The 17,068-nt window shown below is 47.5% G+C and overlaps 1 protein-coding gene across 1 annotated transcript in view; it reads right to left on the bottom strand.

Annotated features, from left to right (window-relative positions):
- Positions 1 to 17,068, bottom strand: part of COLGALT2 (collagen beta(1-O)galactosyltransferase 2) — a gene marked incomplete at its 3' end in the record, with an annotated part of 57,848 nt that extends 40,780 nt beyond the window's left edge. Inside the window, exon 1 of the mRNA XM_082002900.1 lies at positions 16,344 to 17,068. Within this exon, the coding sequence (XP_081859026.1) occupies positions 16,344 to 16,606 (263 nt within the window). The 5' untranslated portion in view covers positions 16,607 to 17,068. The remainder of the gene's footprint in view (positions 1 to 16,343) is intronic.

Below are 17,068 nucleotides of genomic sequence, written 5' to 3'. Positions count from 1 at the left end.
GGATGTAAATAGAGGGAATGGGCACTTACTTCATCTCGGTAGCCACTTCCCAGTAAACTGACTGGGTAATTTGAAGCCCCATAAAATATGTATTTGTCTTTATTTTGCAGAGCATGGTTCCCAACTATGCCATCACCAACAGGAGATATTAACAGCCTAGATATAGCCATGGCCAGTGGATGAAGCATCAAGATAAAGAGGTTTATAACCTCAGCAGAGAGACGCCCACACATCTGCAGGCATTAGACTTGCCCGTCCCAGCAGGGACATGCTGTAACCCAAAGAGCCCTTGCATGCATCCCAACACTTGTCCAGCAGCGTTCCCATGCCTGGATGTTTGAGCTCCCCAAGGCTTTGAGGCAATTTCAAAGGCTGGGAGACTGGATTTTTGGAATACCTGATAAAGGCATCACAAGGCATTGCTGTGGTAGGGATGATAGAGCAGAGAAAAAAGAGACAGTCCAGCTTCAGTGAACCCATGGCTCCTCAGCTGAGCGTGCCAAAAACCGAACCCAAGCTCTCCCTCTGTCACCATCCTAACCACGATCCCAGCACCCAACAGGGAATGGCAGATGATCTGTGACAACTGTTTTATATATCACAAAATATGTATTCGCTTCATATAAAATAACATAGGCTGTCTTTGGAGACTGGGTTTTACAGAGAGATGTGATGTTAAGGAGACAAACTGAAACCTAATTGCTTATTTCAATTTCTTTGCTGAAGCTAAGAAGTGTCTTACAAGTTATGTTCAAAAGTGTCCAAAAGATCATTTAATCTGACCTACTATATACCACAGGCAAAGCATCACTTAATGTCCCCATAAGGAATTAAAATATTTTAGCACCACCTGATTGACGCTAAAAAAAACCCCAAAACAACCCAAAACCAAACACTTTCTTTGTTTTCCCCTGGTTTTCATCTGAAATTGTCTCAGGCTTTTTTCAAATAATCCACCAAGAATTTCATTTGAAATCCATGCAACAGCAGCAACTGATGTCCAGTATCGGCTGCAACCAAACAGCCAATGTGTCATGTAAGTAACAGGCCACTAGAGGGATTTGTTAAAGAAATGAAATAAAAGTAATCAGTTAATTTCCTCATGGAAAAACTGACAGACTAGTTCTATCTCATTTGAGAAATCATCCTGCTCTCTCTTAAACATCTGCCCGTTTCTCAGTCGCTGCCCAGGAGAGCCGATGCAGCAGATAACGGAGGGTTTCTGGGCTAGCACGGCCGCTGAGGAGGTTTTCACTTACCAGCTCCCGTTGCCAAACGGAGCCACCGAGACTGGCAGCAGACACCTTACAGGACCATTTCTGCATAAACTACTTCCGCCCTATAACAGTTGGGTAGGGCTTTTGTTTTAAAGTGTTTGATGAACCTATTCAGATCACGTAACCAGATACCAGATCTAACAAGCTGAAATCTCTGTTTCTTTGGCTCCCTAGATGGTTTCTTCCAAGTATATGCTTAACTTATATGCCAGAGTTAGCACGGCTTTATAGCTCCATCTGTGCTGTCAGTTCAAGAGACCTTCAAGAAATACCTGGAAGAAAAGGCTGGAGTTTTGGACCAGCTATGTGCCCGAACTGTTATAACCAGATGTTTTCCTTTATCTGTGGGCTATTCCAAAAGCGTATGTGTAGTAATCAACTTGGCCACACATTCTGCAGCAGCAACAGGAGCTGGTCAGATTGGTCAGGCGGGTGATTACTGCTGTTAGATGTAATACGCACTTGCTTTCCCTTTGAGATCTCACTCTATTGGAGAGGGAAAAATGATTGAGACTTGAACCACGATTCTACTCAGATCTCCTCTGCGGTACACTGAATTGATGCGCGTTATCACTTGTGATTTAGATCCACCTGCTTTGCAGTGCTTGGGCAGTCTGCATTCCAATAAGGGTGCAGGCTGTAGCCAGAGCTTTTCAATCTCTTTTGAACAGAGAGATTCAAAAGTTCAGCGCAGCAAACAACAATGCACCTTGCAGCAGATACTGTAGCAAACCTGAAGGTGTCTGAAGCTCTCCACAGGTAGCAGGATCAACCAACGCCATTGCACTGGCTTTGCAATTTGTTGAGCGTAGAAAAGAAGTTACTGCTTTCCTTAGCCCCACCCTAGCTCTGAACACGTACTCCTCCTCCCTTAAATTTGCATCACATATATAAAGACAGGCCGGTCCAAAAAGACAGATGTGATGTTTGTAGCCAAAGCTGCTGGACACACCACTGATAGCAGTTTGATTCTTGTTCTGCAAAACAGAGCTTCCTTCAAGGCTCAGGTATTAGGCAAAAAAAAATCCTGGCAACAGCCTTAGTTTTTATGAAGTCAGAGGAGAATTCTGCCAGCAGACAGCTATGAGCTCACTAGTCTGAAATAACAACTCATTGACAAGAGTTTTTGTGGGAGCAACAACTAACTTGTCTGTGTGAGAAATAAAGGCAGGGGGGTGCGTTGAGCCTGAGCTAGGAGTGATAAAATGTGTATCACAAGTCCACTCCATGACTTAGCAATGGTAATTTGCATTTAAAACCTGCTTTAAGTAGAAAAAAAAAAATCATAAATTAAGACAAGGTATTTAGCAGCAGTGAAATTTTCATATTCCAGTCACACACACTGAACTTACTTCAGATTAGGGCTTTGAAAAATGAGTGTAACCAAAGTCTCTGACAGCCAGAGCTGGAGGAAAAAAAATATTTGAAGAGGCAAAAGACCCAAAAGCAATTATTATTATTATTCTCTGCTAACCTATTTAGAAGAGTCTGGGTAGGCTCCTCCAGAACCCTGGAGCCAATCACCCCAGAGACAACTATATGAAAACTCCATCCAGAGCTTCCTTCTGAAGAAGCATGTATCATCTGGAGCAAACACCGGCAGCATCCAGAAACTGATTTATACAAGTAAGTCAAATCTAATAGCAATAAGACTGGGAAAAACGAGCATAGTGCTGGTCCACTACTCTGTTGTTCCTTGCTTGGTTACAAGAGCTGGTTATGGTGGTGCCTATTCCCAAGGGTTACCAGGACTGCCCGTTCCATTTGAGGCCCCAGGAAATGTCAAGCTTTTTACTTTGTGAAGAGAACATCGGGCCTAAACCCATACCAACACCTGGCCTCTTCCTCACTTTGTCAGCTCTACAGAATACTTCGGGGCCTGGAACCTTTGCCCTCTCCAGCCTTGTCCCTAAAACAGATACAAACAGGGTACACACCAACAGCACAAAAGAGCATGCAGCACTTGGCTCCTGTCAGCAACGGACCTCTTCTAAACCTCCAAGACCCAAATAATCTGTTCCTATCTCAGTATGTAGCAGCTTGAAACTCCCAAAACCCAACCCTGACACAAGTTTTTCCATACAGCAAGATAGAACAGAAGGAATCCACCTCTGCGAACATCCCACCTCCATCTGAAGGCACCGAAGATGACAGAACCAAGCCAAACTATAAAAGTGATAAGAGTTCCAGGCATTAACTCTTAGTAAAATTATTACCAGAACCTCCATACATACCCTAACAGAGAATAAAATGCAATACACCCAAATCAACACCAGTCTTCTTCCCAACTCTGCCAGCCACACAGAATCCAGCAGCAAATTCACATTTCCACATCTCACCCCTAATCACAATGCCCCAAAAAACCCAGTTCAATCCAGGGGGATCACTCTACCAACAGCAGATCATGATACATATGCTCCACCAATATAAGCCCTTTTTCTACATCTGTAGGATCTGCACAGGTCAGAAGTAACTGGAGTTCCCAATGTCTTCCACTCCCAAGACATAACTTCAATTCAGACCCTCACCAAGTAAAGGATCATTTCCACAATAAAAGAGAACATAAGACATTGGCCCCTACTGCCTACACTGCCCCTACACTACTCCTTCTGCTGACTTTTTAAGCCTGTACAACCCATCAGTCCTTGAATATTTAGATTTCAAAACCTGAAAGGTAACATCCCAGCTATAACCACACTGAGGTCCCTTGTATACATCAGCACAGAATACACTGCTGCCTGCTGACACCAACCCTCTTCCCATCTCTTATTGCTGGGTTTTGCAGGACTTGTAATTGTCTCCAGTGCTAGCCTCAATTTTAACTAGTAGACCCATTCAAAAAAAGAACTGCATTGACAAATGCAGAACTAAAATAAGTAGAAAGGCTATTGCTCATAGAATCCAGCAGCAAGACTGGACTCAAACTGGGATTTGTTTGGAGTTTTTTATAAAAGTATTCTAGACACAGAAACCCTCTCCAAACTGTAAAGGGCGGGCACAAGGCCTTGTTCTCCACTGGACCGCAAACCTCTTCCCTCTGCAGGAGCAGAATCCAGCAGTGACCCGAGTGCCTGACTGTTACATTTCCTAGCCGTAATCAAAAATAATGGAGAAGCTGGACCATGTAAGAGATTATAAGGTGTTGCGCTCCTGCTGACCACACACTCCTTTCCAAGCCTGCAGGCCTTATTGAATTCAACAACCTTGAAACTCTAAATTCTCCCATCACATACCCAAGCCCCTTACCTACTCGTAATCCTACTTGCACACAGCAGAGCAATCTCTAGAGTGAAACAGCGGATAAGGCATCATCCCCAAATGGCAACAGCCTCCTCCCTAGACCTGTGGGCCCCACACAACTGGGCGATAAACACGGCTTCTGAAGCATTGGATTTCCAAACCCTGGTACCATCTCCCATGCCGGCCACAGGAGCACTTCTCACAGTAACAGAGAGCACAAGCTCCTCGCCCTGGTCATCATCAAAAGAGATTCCTACAGAAAATCCAAACTTCCCCAATGGCACAGAGCTGGCTCACCTCCTCCCACCGCTCTTTCACTCAGGTACCCAGCACTCAAAGAAGAGCATGCCTCCCCCATGCAAGACCAACACCAACATGATACTATATCACTAACACAGCAATACTGAACAGTCTTGGTGAACCCAGTAATAAACCAGGCCCTTCAACCCTCCTTTCCCAATCCTAACCAGTAATTCTAGCCAATCCTAGACAAGAATTAAGGAGAAATAAAATGCAGGCCATCAGTTCCCAAAGCCACCAGAACTCTTTTTAACCCCTCAGTTTGCAGAAGTGAGACAAAGCATGGCTTCTGTTGTTTTCCAAAATAAAACAAAAAAAGCCTTTGCCCTAGTTGTACGGTTCCCACTCTGATTTCTCATCTTTCAATATGCCTTTTTTTTGTTAGGATTCTTGCTATTCTAACATAGTGACTTGTACATGTAGCTGCTGTGCTTTTCACTTAGCTTTAAATCTTTTTGTCACTGCCTTTATGCGTTTCAATTACCAATTCTGGTTAGACTACAAGAACAGACACTATTGATTTAAGAATAATTTTCAAGAGCAAAAACACAGCCCTCAAACCTCAAGGGGAGTTAATAGCATTAATATGCAACCCAGCATTCAAACTCCTCCGAGGAGCAAATCTGCAGCTAAATCTCAGGATCCTGGCATTTCACACCTAAGACAGCACTGAACACCGGCACCCTGGGGCGTTACAAAAATCAGTACCCCAGCCCGCCCTCCATCACTCCTCTCCATGGGCTGCGTCACTCTTGCATCATTTGCTTATCTTCTCATCCAGAGAGACATAACTACCCCAAAAAGTCACTTCCCTACTGGCAAGCAGCAAGATGAAGCGGCCAAGGACCACGCTCCAGCACGCGTCGGGGAAAATAGCTAACTAGCTGTCGCAGGCTGAGGCAGTGCAGCCAAGGTCAATGCTATGCACCTGCTCTCCTCTCTGCAGCAAACACTAAACCACAGGGGCTCCTCTCCAATGAGTTTTTAATCTCACTTAAACACATTGTTTGTTTGGGTTTTTTTTAAATGCAAAGATGATATAACATTCCTGCATCCTCACATAAACTGGTAAATGCTGATGACAGAAAGAGAGAGGAGTCTTGCTGCAAAGCTTTACAGGCCATGTTCTTCTCTGCCTCCTAGGCATAAGCCACAGGAGCAGAAAAGGTTTCCCATAGCTTTTCCTGGTTGTCTAATGCTCACGCTTCCTAGTTCCAACCTCTTCCTAGAACTTGCTACAAGATGGCTTTTGACTACCTAATGTCATAGCATGCACAGTAGTCCAACTACAGAAACTTGCTTAAGTTCACTTGGCTGAAGTCTGGTGGGGAATAATTCATGGATTCAAACCAATAAACAGAAGAAAAAAGAAAAGAAAAAAAATCAAAGCATTTGCATTTGTCAGAGTTTTAACATTTAACTTCATTGTCACCATTAGCAGTTCAAAGTATGAATGCTGGAAAACAGCCTTTTCCTCCAATTTTCCTAAGCACCTTATAAGGACAAGAATGATTGAAAATACTGAGGAAACAACTCCCACAACAGCCTTAAATTCCTATTCTACCCTCAAAGGTATAATGCAGTATCCATTTTAAGAGCAGCTGTTGAGCAAGTAGCAAAAACAAGAGAGAGAACCACCTGCTATCAGCTTCAGGATATAAACTAACACTTCACAGTTAACACAACCTAGTTTTTGCCACTGGGCAAAATTCAAACCAGAGTGCAGCCATGCATAACCTTTCCTCTGTAGAGGGATCAAAGAGCAAAAATAAGCAAACAATCCTTTTGGAATCAAGGGAAGCCTGTACACTGTCTGGGGGAAAAAAAAAGGAAGCAAAGCATAAATAAAAAAATAATATTTTTCCTCTTTATAGGAAAAACAATTTATAAAATAAAATAAATAAGAACTAAAAAAAAAAAACCCTATCAATCCCTGGTGGAGCCTAAGCCTTCCAAAACTAATGTGGAAGAGCTTACATGAGCCCTACCATGGCACTGAAGTTTACATGGACTCCCACTATCTTCTGCTTCAGCATGAATTTAGATCCTTATAAGCCCCAGGGTCGACAGCCTCAAACTTAATGCATTTTCTGGTCTAGATCAAGATCTTATGTTTAGAAGAGGCAAGTTATTCTTATCGGTTCATACAGACAGAATGAAAGGGAAACAGCTAGAAACCTGTTCACTTCCATGTATTATAACCACATGGGCATCAGGGAAAACACTGAAGCTGACATTATCACCAGTGACAGTGTTTTAAGAGTCCCTGGAAAAGGGCAAGGACAGACTTTGGCAAAAATGTATTCCCATCCCAAAACAACATTATGATTTTTCATGCTGTTTCACTTAATGGTATAGTTATATATTACTAAGTGGGGAAGACATATTGACTATGGAAATAATCGGTCAGAATGAAAGCGGAAGATATACCAGCCTTCACTCCTGGATAAGGAGGTCTCATTTCCCAGCATGTCTTAAGGTTACCTCAAATAAGCAATCAGCTCTCCCAAAGAAACATTAATACTGCATGAACGTAATTCCAGTCCTCTGCAGTGAAACTCCTTATTCAGCCTCTGGTACAAAATTAAGCCGTTTATTTGACAGTGCCACATTTGTCAAGAAGAGGATCAACTTGTTACATTACACAACATTATCACAATCAAAGTGGTTCTCAGAAAACTTTGGTGACTATGCTTAAAAACTGGATTCAGGCACTGAATGAAGCAAATTGTGCTGTTCCATTTAAAAAAAAAAAAAAGTCCTTTTTTCTTTACTGATGAGCCTATTAGCAGTGCCATGTGCCTGTCCGAAGGAGCTGGCCATTTTGGCAGAAGATGACCAAAAAACTACTTGGTAGAGAACACTAACAAATTTGTTATTTCTATCTTTCTTTAGCCTGAAATTTTGATGCATGTGGGCCCCATTCAGCTATAATCCACCCTTGGCAATGAGCATCATTGTACACTGTGCTTCACTAAAGGAAATTAAAAGCACATAAATATATTGAAATAATATTAAGTCTAAGACATCCTCCCACAGGAAGGAAATTCCAGGTTCTGAGACAGCCCCCTGCATCATCTCGGTCCTCCCGCTACCCTGTAGCCCATATGGTCTTTCAGGGAGTCCCCCAGGACCAAAGAATGACAGCGAGCACTGGCGATGGGCAGCTCCCAACGTTCTGCACACCATGTGTATTGCAGATCTATTTTTAGAGAATCCTGACCCAGTATGTGAAGACTTTTCAGTCCCAGGGAACTCAGACAAATAATCGCAGGTGTTGTGATACTTTTCACATAAAAGACCAAAAATACCCTTCAATCTATGGTTCAGCATACGCTCTGACAAGCAACAGGGCCAGCTGCCCTGCTATCCCCTCTCTGGTCCCTCAAGCAAAAGGTCCTTGTTCTCCTCTCCTAAGGCAGGTCCATGCCATACATCCCCAGAATGAACCATGCTCCAGCTGTGCTCAGACATCTGGGGTCTCTTCTTCAGGAGCTGACTAGCAGTGATCAGGCAGCTTTCTGAAAAGAAGGCATGCTTAATTTAGCAGAAAGAACATACAAAATGGAAAGGGCGGGGGGGAAGAAAAAAGCAATTGGAACAGCAGTCTTCACATAAGTTGGTCTTCATCCTAAAGGTCTGCCACCCTGCTAGACTCTCCCTCAGCTGATACAAATTCCCAAGACACTCCTTGCCAGTGACCTTCTGACTGGAAGAGGTTGCCCAGAGATTGTGGAGTCTCCATCCCTGGCGGTACTCAAAACTTGAGCTGAAAGGTACTGTGCAGCCTGCTCCAGCTGAGCCTGCTCTGAGCAGGGGCTGGGACTGGACAGTCTCCAGACCACTTTAACCATCCTAGGCAATTAGTCTTGGGATACCCTGGCTGGAGGAGTGCTGCAGAAGGGAGAAGGGGTTTGTCCTTTTAGTGAGAGAATGACAGCAGGAGCTGGACAGACTTCGCCTGGATCTGACCTATCTGATCCCTGCTTCCAGATTCACCAGAAGTTAAGCTGAAATCACTTGTATGCCAGGAATGTACAAGTGAAATCGCCTTCTTTTTTTTAACAGGACAAATTAACTACAGCCAACATTGGTTGCAGCTGGTCCTTTGACACACTCCCACAGCTGCCTCCCACTTCCCCCCCACTCGAACAAGCTTCAGAAGACTTGACACTACACAACCTTGACAGTCTGCAGCCTCGACTGGATGCGCAATCCCAGCCCTGGGCGACAGACGAGTTAGGGGTGAAGTAGGGTGCTGCCCTGGGCAGGAATGAACCCCTTGAGGTCTTTTCACCCCTACTTTCTACATATTTTAAAAAAAAAAAAAAAAAAAAGATCTTGAAAATGAATTCTCCCTGACATCTGACAACATCCAAAGACTTATAACAAACAACAACCTCTGATATCTAACTCCGTCCCACTGTTTCTTTGTAACAGCGTATTATTTCATTGGCATCTAGCCTCTAAGCACACCACCTTGCACTACAAGGCACCAGGTAGACAATTTCACATAAGACAAATGGATAACCGGGTAGACCTGTCTCAAAACATGGTTGCCGAAAGAGCAGCATCTTCAGAGATACATAGCATGCAAGAATCAGACAAAAAAATAATAATCAAACACACACAGTGTATTATACTCACTAGTCTTACAGAATTCCTACACATTTCAAGATCTCACCTCTGGAGGGCTCTTTACTCATTTTATGAAAGATCCCAAGATTCACATTCATGTCTAGTAGACCCTAATATAAAGTGTGGGGCAAGATGCTCCTTAATGACACCAAAAAGGCATCAGAATCCGGCAAGTGGTGAACACAGTAGGAAAAAGAAAGAAACTACTGCTACCCAGCAAATGTTTGTCATCACACAGCTGATGCTTCTTTTAACATTTCTCTGCAGAACTGCAAAGTATTTAGCCGGGGAGCAGTTTTAAGTGTTGCCATACAGACCTCAGTGAGGCAACAGCAGTAATTTTCGGCTTCCCTTCAAATGTTTCTACTTAACAATTTAATGATGTCATTTGCTTAAGTTTGCCAAGATTTAGATGAGCGAGACGGACCCAAAGGACAAAAAAAAACTTATCGTGGGTATTGGGATGGGATAATTTCTTTAGCATTCCCTGGTTTTCCATTTCTTACATAAATTTACCACACTTTAGTGTAAAAGTGACCTCAGTAAGAAAGAGGAATCAAGAAATGTCAGTTATGAATACCATCTCTGGTCTTAATAAATTCAGGAATCTTGTGTAGGTTACTTAACCTTTCTTCCCCAATTTCCCTAGCTAGAAAAATGGAAGTATCTTACTCCCATTCTTTCTTTTGATGGAGTCATCTAAATGCAAGTTCTTTGGAAGACTCTATGCAACATCTTGCACAATAGAAACATCACCTTAATCATAAATCCAAGGCTGTGCAGGTCCTGTCTCAGCCCCACTTAGTCTATGACTATGTTATTAAAGCTGTATAATAAATGAATTAGAAGTATCTACAAATATGAACAGGAAATTAAACCCCACAAGTTTAAACTACAAGCCAAGTGAAAAGTCAATTTAATTTCTAAAACTTCACTTCTAATATGGTCACGTGGAAGTCACAGCACAGGTAAGCAAATTTTAGACAAATACAAAACACCAGCGGACAGAAGCAACAGAGACAGCACCAGCAGACTGGAACTTCAGCATTCCTAAGTGATTAATACTGACCATGAAGATTAAAGTGACCTTGTTGCACAAATGGAAACAAGGACAGAAAACACAGCGCATTTGAAAGCAAACACTTCCCAGTGAGTAATAACGCCCACTAAAGTTTCAAATGATCCCTGCATCTTGCCAGAAATTATCTGCTATGCAGAAATAGTCAAAATTTGAAAAGTAAGCTGTTGAAGAATAAGAAAATGCTCAGATAGAGTATCATCAGCTAGTTCCAGACTAATACTATACAATTATCAAAGTTAATTGTTATACTTATCTCAGCAGCTTCTATTTTCAGCTACAACTAATTCTTTTAAGTTTAAACCCTTCACTCACTGGAGCCAGTGTACGGTATATCCACTGAACTCTCATCTGGGAATTATTCCAGCTTTCCCCCAATCTCACCTATAGTTCATGTTATCATTTCTGAAATACAAGCATATTCTACTCTGCAAAGCAGGCACGGATTTTTTCAAGCATTAAAAACCATAATTATTTCTCACAAGAACCGATTCATCTATGCAGACACTTAATCCACAGGTTAGTAAAAGATAAGAGAGCAGACAGCCCACAGCTATGAACTAGCATGTATTTAAAGACGAAACTACATACAACTTTGTTTGCTATACTGTCACTTAATCTGAGGCTGAGGAAAGTGTAAGCCAATGTGATAAACTGCTGAATACAAACACTTTTATTTTGTCCACTACAGCCAAGATGAACCTGTCTGACAAAAAAACCCCACAGTCCTTACCTACAATTGAATAGATCTCAAATAAACAATGTCAGCATTGCTAATGTTCAAAAGAAGGAAAAACAACCCCAAACCGCCCAAAAGAGGGTTGGGGCATGCTGAGATAAAGGCACCCAAGATAAAGGAGGCCATTTTCCCCTCCCTTTGCAGTTCTCCAAGACCAACATAAGCAAAGCAGCAAGCCTGCCTAACATGCCCACTTCCCAGCTCAGCCAGGCTGGGCTTGCAGCATGGCGTTACCGACGCAGCCCACCCCAGCAAACATGCCAAGCGCAGCCGCGCCAGGAGCGCATCAGAAGAGCACTCCCCAGCTGAAAACCAGGTTGACTTAGACCTAACAGCCACGTTTTCTTAAGGCTCGCTGCTGTTGCTGGGGGCTAGCCTGTTTCTCGCAGTATTACCTATGTTTGAGCCAAACGCTGGCTCGGCTTTCCACAAGCACCTGAGGGGAGGGCTGTGACCCCTTCCCCTGCGCAGGAAGGGACAACTGCCACCTCCAGCACTGCCCTGCCACAGCTACACAAGCACCAGCTTGAAGAGCAGAGAGGGAAGCTGGCTTCTGCTGCGAAGGTAGGGAGTCTTTGCCGTTCCCACCTCGGAGGCCAGCACCAAAGGCTTGCAGACAGACTGCCTTACAGCCAAGACTACCCCAGCAACCTGAGCAGGGCCAGGACAAAGACCTGAGCACTGTTTCACAGAAATCACCACCATTAAGTCATTAGTACAATCCTGGGATGAGCTGACCTATGCCCACCAGTGCTTTCTGAGACAACTGCATTGGGTTTGCATGGCAAGGTTTTGGTAGTGGAGTGCTGCAGGGGTGGCTTCTGTGAGAAGTTGCTAGAAGCTTCCCCCATGCCCGACAGAGCCAGTGCCAGCCGGCTCTGAGACGGACCCACCGCTGTCCAAGGCCAAGGCCATCAGCGATGGTGGTAACACCTCTGGGGTAACGTATTTGAGAAGGGGAAAAAAACCCTGCACAACAGCAGCCAGAGCGAGGAGTGAGAACGTGTGAGAGGAGCAGCCCTGCAGCCCCCAGCCCAGAGCAGGAGGGGCAGGAGGGCTCCAGGCGCCGGAGCAGAGGGTCCCCGGCAGCCCCCGGGAAGCCCCCGGGGAGGCCGGCTGTGCTCCTGCGGCCATGGAGCTCCACGGGGGAGCAGATCAGCACCCGCACCCGGGGAGGGCCCCACGCCGGAGCAGGGGGATGCCCAAAGGAGGCCGTGACCCCGTGGGCAGCCCGCGCTGGGGCCGGCTCCTGGCAGGGCCTGTGGCCTCGTGGGGACAGAGAGGAGCCCCGGCTGGAGCAGGTTTGCTGGCAGGACCTGGGACCCCGCGGGGGCCAGGCTGGAGCAGCCCGTTCCTGAAGGACGGCACCCGTGGGGGGACCCGGGCTGGAGCAGCCCGTTCCTGAAGGACGGCACCCGTGGGGGGACCCGGGCTGGAGCAGCCCGTTCCTGAAGGACGGCGCCGTGGGGGGACCCGGGCTGGAGCAGCCCGTTCCTGAAGGACGGCACCCGTGGGGGACCCGGGCTGGAGCAGCCCGTTCCTGAAGGACGGCACCCGTGGGGGACCCGGGCTGGAGCAGCCCGTTCCTGAAGGACGGCACCCGTGGGGGACCCGGGCTGGAGCAGCCCGTTCCTGAAGGACGGCACCCGTGGGGGACCCGGGCTGGAGCAGCCCGTTCCTGAAGGACGGCACCCGTGGGGGACCCGGGCTGGAGCAGCCCGTTCCTGAAGGACGGCACCCGTGGGGGACCCGGGCTGGAGCAGCCCGTTCCTGAAGGACGGCACCCGTGGGGGACCCGGGCTGGAGCAGCCCGTTCCTGAAGGACGGCACCCGTGGGGGCCCAGGCTGGAGCAGTTCATGAAGACCTGCAGCCTGTGGGAAGGACTCATGTTGGAGAAGTCCATGGAGGATGGTCTCCCATGGGAGGGACCCCACGCTGGAGCAGGGCAGAGTATGAGGAGTCCTCCCCTAAGGAGGAAGGAGCGGCAGAGACAGCGTGTGATGAACTAACCATAGCCCCCATTGCCCGTCCCCCTGCGCCGCTCGTGGGGAGGGGGGAGAGAAATTGGAAGTGAAGTTGAGCCTGGGAAGAAGGGAGGGTGGGGGGAAAGGGGTTTTGAAGATCTGGGTTTTTTTCTCATTACCCTGCTCTGATTTGATTGGCAATAAATTAATTTTTTTTATCCCCAAGATGAGTCTGTTTTGCCTGTTACTGTAACTGGTGAGTGACAGAGCAGCTTTGGTGGGCACCCGGCCTCCAGCCAGTGCCAACCCACCACAACAAGGATGACCAGGGTTAATACAGGCCAGGGACCAGCCCCAGGAGGCAGTTTGGATGCAGCTTCCTGCTCCTTGGAGGGGGAAGGAAGCCTTTAACTGAAAGGACATAGGTCACAACATGCCAGTTGGCCTCAGACCAAATGGCCTGCTCGAGTCATTAGGACGCATGTAGCCAACAAGCCCTTCCAAGGGTGCTCACAACCACAGAAGCTGAAGAAGTCAGAATTAAGACCAAAGGAAAGGAGTAGGAGACTGTCCAGCATGCGCCTTTTGCTCAGTATCAGGCTAACAAAGCTAGCGCTTGACATAGGCTATGAACAGAAAATCTAGTGTCTGTTTCAGACTCATGCATTGTCTCTTAACCGATTTCTACTGTTACTCATAAAACTTTTACCCTAGAAATCTGCCCAAGGACTCCAGTGTTGAGTTTATGCCCTTGAGCAATGCAGAGAGCATACGGGACTTTAAGAGAGGATACGTGGTTTTAATTTTCATTCTCACATTTAGACATTTTAAAATGCTGACTTACTCAAGAAATGTTGAGGTATAAGTGGCAATGAAGGAATGCAACTCTTTGACAACCACCGCTTCACTGCCCTTCACACCAAACTAATGCAATGGCAGATGGACACTGGTAAATCCTGGAACTACCTGTTGAAACGACTCTGTCAGGCACAACGTCTGGAATGCAAGACACTTCCAGAAATGGATTGTATCATTTTGTTTGTTCTCAAGAGACTTGATAGAGACCATCTGTGAGCCTCCTCTTGGTGGGTACTTTGCATCCTGAACACCCTCAGCTCTGAAAAAGCTCAAATCTTACCAGGGAGCTGAAGTGAGCAGGACTAAACCTCTCCAAGGAATCACTGCCTCCCCACAGGTATTGCGTGCTCTCTCTGGCAACTCAGAGCATCTACAGAACTTCCTTTTCAGTTACCAGGACATTGCAGTCATTCTCATTTTATAAAGTTTGACATTTTCAACAGCAAATTTTCCAGTTTAACCATGCCTTGTGTCTCTGCGCAATCCTCTTAAAAAGAGTGATATTCTTATAAGAATCTTAGCATATTTTAAGTTATCTTACATTGTTATTTCATGAACGATCCCCATAAATACTTTCATACAAGTCTGCAGAGACATTAAGTAAAGTAAGGATAATGGAAGCAATATACTAAAAAGTTCTAGAGCCAACCAATGCTCTGCAGGACTTCACAAAAAACCCCCAAACTTATTCTGCACTTCTACAGCAAGATGTGTTTCAGGATCCACACTGCTCCAGTGATGAGGTCTGCACTTAAAACCCCCACTACATTTAATAAACACCAAGCTTAGCTGAATCACAGTCCTTATGTAGGGTCTGATAATACCTACTCGCACACACATCTGCTACAATGACATCGAAACCAGCAAAATCCCTACTGCTACAAATGAAAGCAGAGTCATGGACCTACACACACAGGTCTGGCATTCACCCACTGCCATACACCAGCTTGTAATTCCACAGCCACATTTGTGTGGCATGCCACATTTGGGCTGCTATCACGATCTGCTTCGTGCACTCTAAATTCAAAAGGAAAAAAGGCAAAAAGAGAGCCACGCGCTGATTATGCCAGCCACTGATTTTCTGCAGAGACCTGCAGAGTACAAATAACAGCCACATTCCTGAAGCACACGCAGGAACATCTAATGCTGCCTGCTTAGTGACACCTTGGTATCAGTGATGTGACCGGGGTGGGGGGTGTCCTCCCCACACCACTTGATATCAAGTAAAACTTTACTTTATTGACTTTTTAAGCTAACAGGAATCTCCCCACGGACTTCAGTGAACTTTGGATCAGGCCCTACAGCATTGTTTCTTATTTTACACGATTACCGCACTTAAAAATAAAATGCGTTTTGGGTCCTCCCAAACAAATCCCGTTCCTCCCAACATTTATGTCAGGCAGAGAAGTTTTTTTGGTTTGTTTTTTTTTTTGCACCCTTATAAATAAAGGCAGATTGACCAGCTCCCAAATTGGTCTAATTCCTCCATCCCCACACACACTTGCCTGCCACAGCTGCCCCCATGCTGCGATTTCTGAATGCATCTTTGAATCCATCTTTCAGACTACAGCCTTTCAACAATGCTCCTTTTCAATGCCCACCAGCACCTACTCAAGCACGCCTGCTCTCCAGCCCTGGCAAACCCTGGCCATCTCCCCACAAAGCCCGGTATTTACCGGCCAGGGAGCGCAACACCACGCTCCCACCCCCGGCTCTCCCCACCGAGCTCTTCGCGTCTGTGGATGCGGACAAAACGCTAAGGCGGTGAATATTCCCCAGCTCCAAGCCAAGCTTCGCTCGAGAAAACTCATCTCTTCACCCCACACCTCCTAGCGCTACCGCAAAGCCCCCTCGGTGCCGTGGGAGCCTTTCCCCCCCCCCCCCCCGAACACGCGTGCCGTGAGGCCTCCCTCGGGGGTCGAGCTCTTTCCACGCGTGCCGAACGCTGGCTCTCCGGCTCCAGCGGCGGGACCTGCGGCCCCCACTTTACCGCCGCTTTCCCTCCGCGCCTCCCCCCGGCTACCGGCGCTGCGCGGGGCGGCCGGAGAGCGGGGAGGGGCGGCCGGAGGCGCCCAGACGCCCCCCCTTCCCGCTTCCCGGGCACGGCCGAGCCGCCAGCTCACCCCAAGACCCCCTCTCCCGGCGGGAGCCCACCCGCCACAAGCGGGGCGGACACCGAGGGCAGCCGGGGCCCTGCGGGAACGGGGTGCCGGCCGCCTGGCATCGCCCCCCCGCTCCCCGCCCTTACCAGAGGGCGATCCTGCTCTTGGGGTAGCGCAGCCTCTCGATGCAGCCGAGGAAGTGGGGCAGCGCGTGCGCCGCGTTGCGGGCAGTGATGGCCAGGAGCACGGTGGGCTGCTGCAGAGCCGACTCGGGCAGGGGCAAGGGCTCGGTCTCGGGGCTCGGCGGCGGCGGAGGAGGCTCTGGGGGCAGGCTGGCCCCGCAGCCGCCCAGCAACAGGAGGAGGAGGAAGAGGGGACGGGGGGCGCGGGGCCCGGCGCACGCAGCCATGATGGGCGCGGGGCGGCCGCGGGGAGCCGCGCCGGCTGTGCGGGGCGGCCGCTGCAGCGCGCCCGGCGCCGCGGGGGGGAGGAGAAGGAGGAGAAGGAGGAGGAGCAGCACCGCCCAGCGGCCCCGAACCCGGCCTTTGTGGGCAGCGCAGGCGGGGCGAGCCGGCTGGGACCCCCCATCACCTGGATAGCGCCAGTTTGCGCAGCCCGTGCGCACCCGCGCAGGTTCGGACCCGGTAAAATCCGGTAAAAAAAAAAAGAGGCACAAACCCTACATTTATCAACCGAGACTGGGGCTGGAAAGAGCCGGTTGGCAGCTCCCGTCACAGCCTACCAAGCGCTGACGTAGAGGTGTCTTAGTTCACTACCGATGTGACGATCTCGCCCTCATCCTTCCCACCTCGTGGGGAACGAAGGTTACTTGGCGCTTTTATGTCAAAAAGTGTCTTGCAAACATCCCCGG

This window comes from Phaethon aethereus, assembly GCF_964289735.1.
Source record: "Phaethon aethereus genome assembly, chromosome: 8".
NCBI lineage: Eukaryota > Metazoa > Chordata > Aves > Phaethontiformes > Phaethontidae > Phaethon > Phaethon aethereus.
This window is presented reverse-complemented; position numbering and strand designations above follow the sequence as displayed.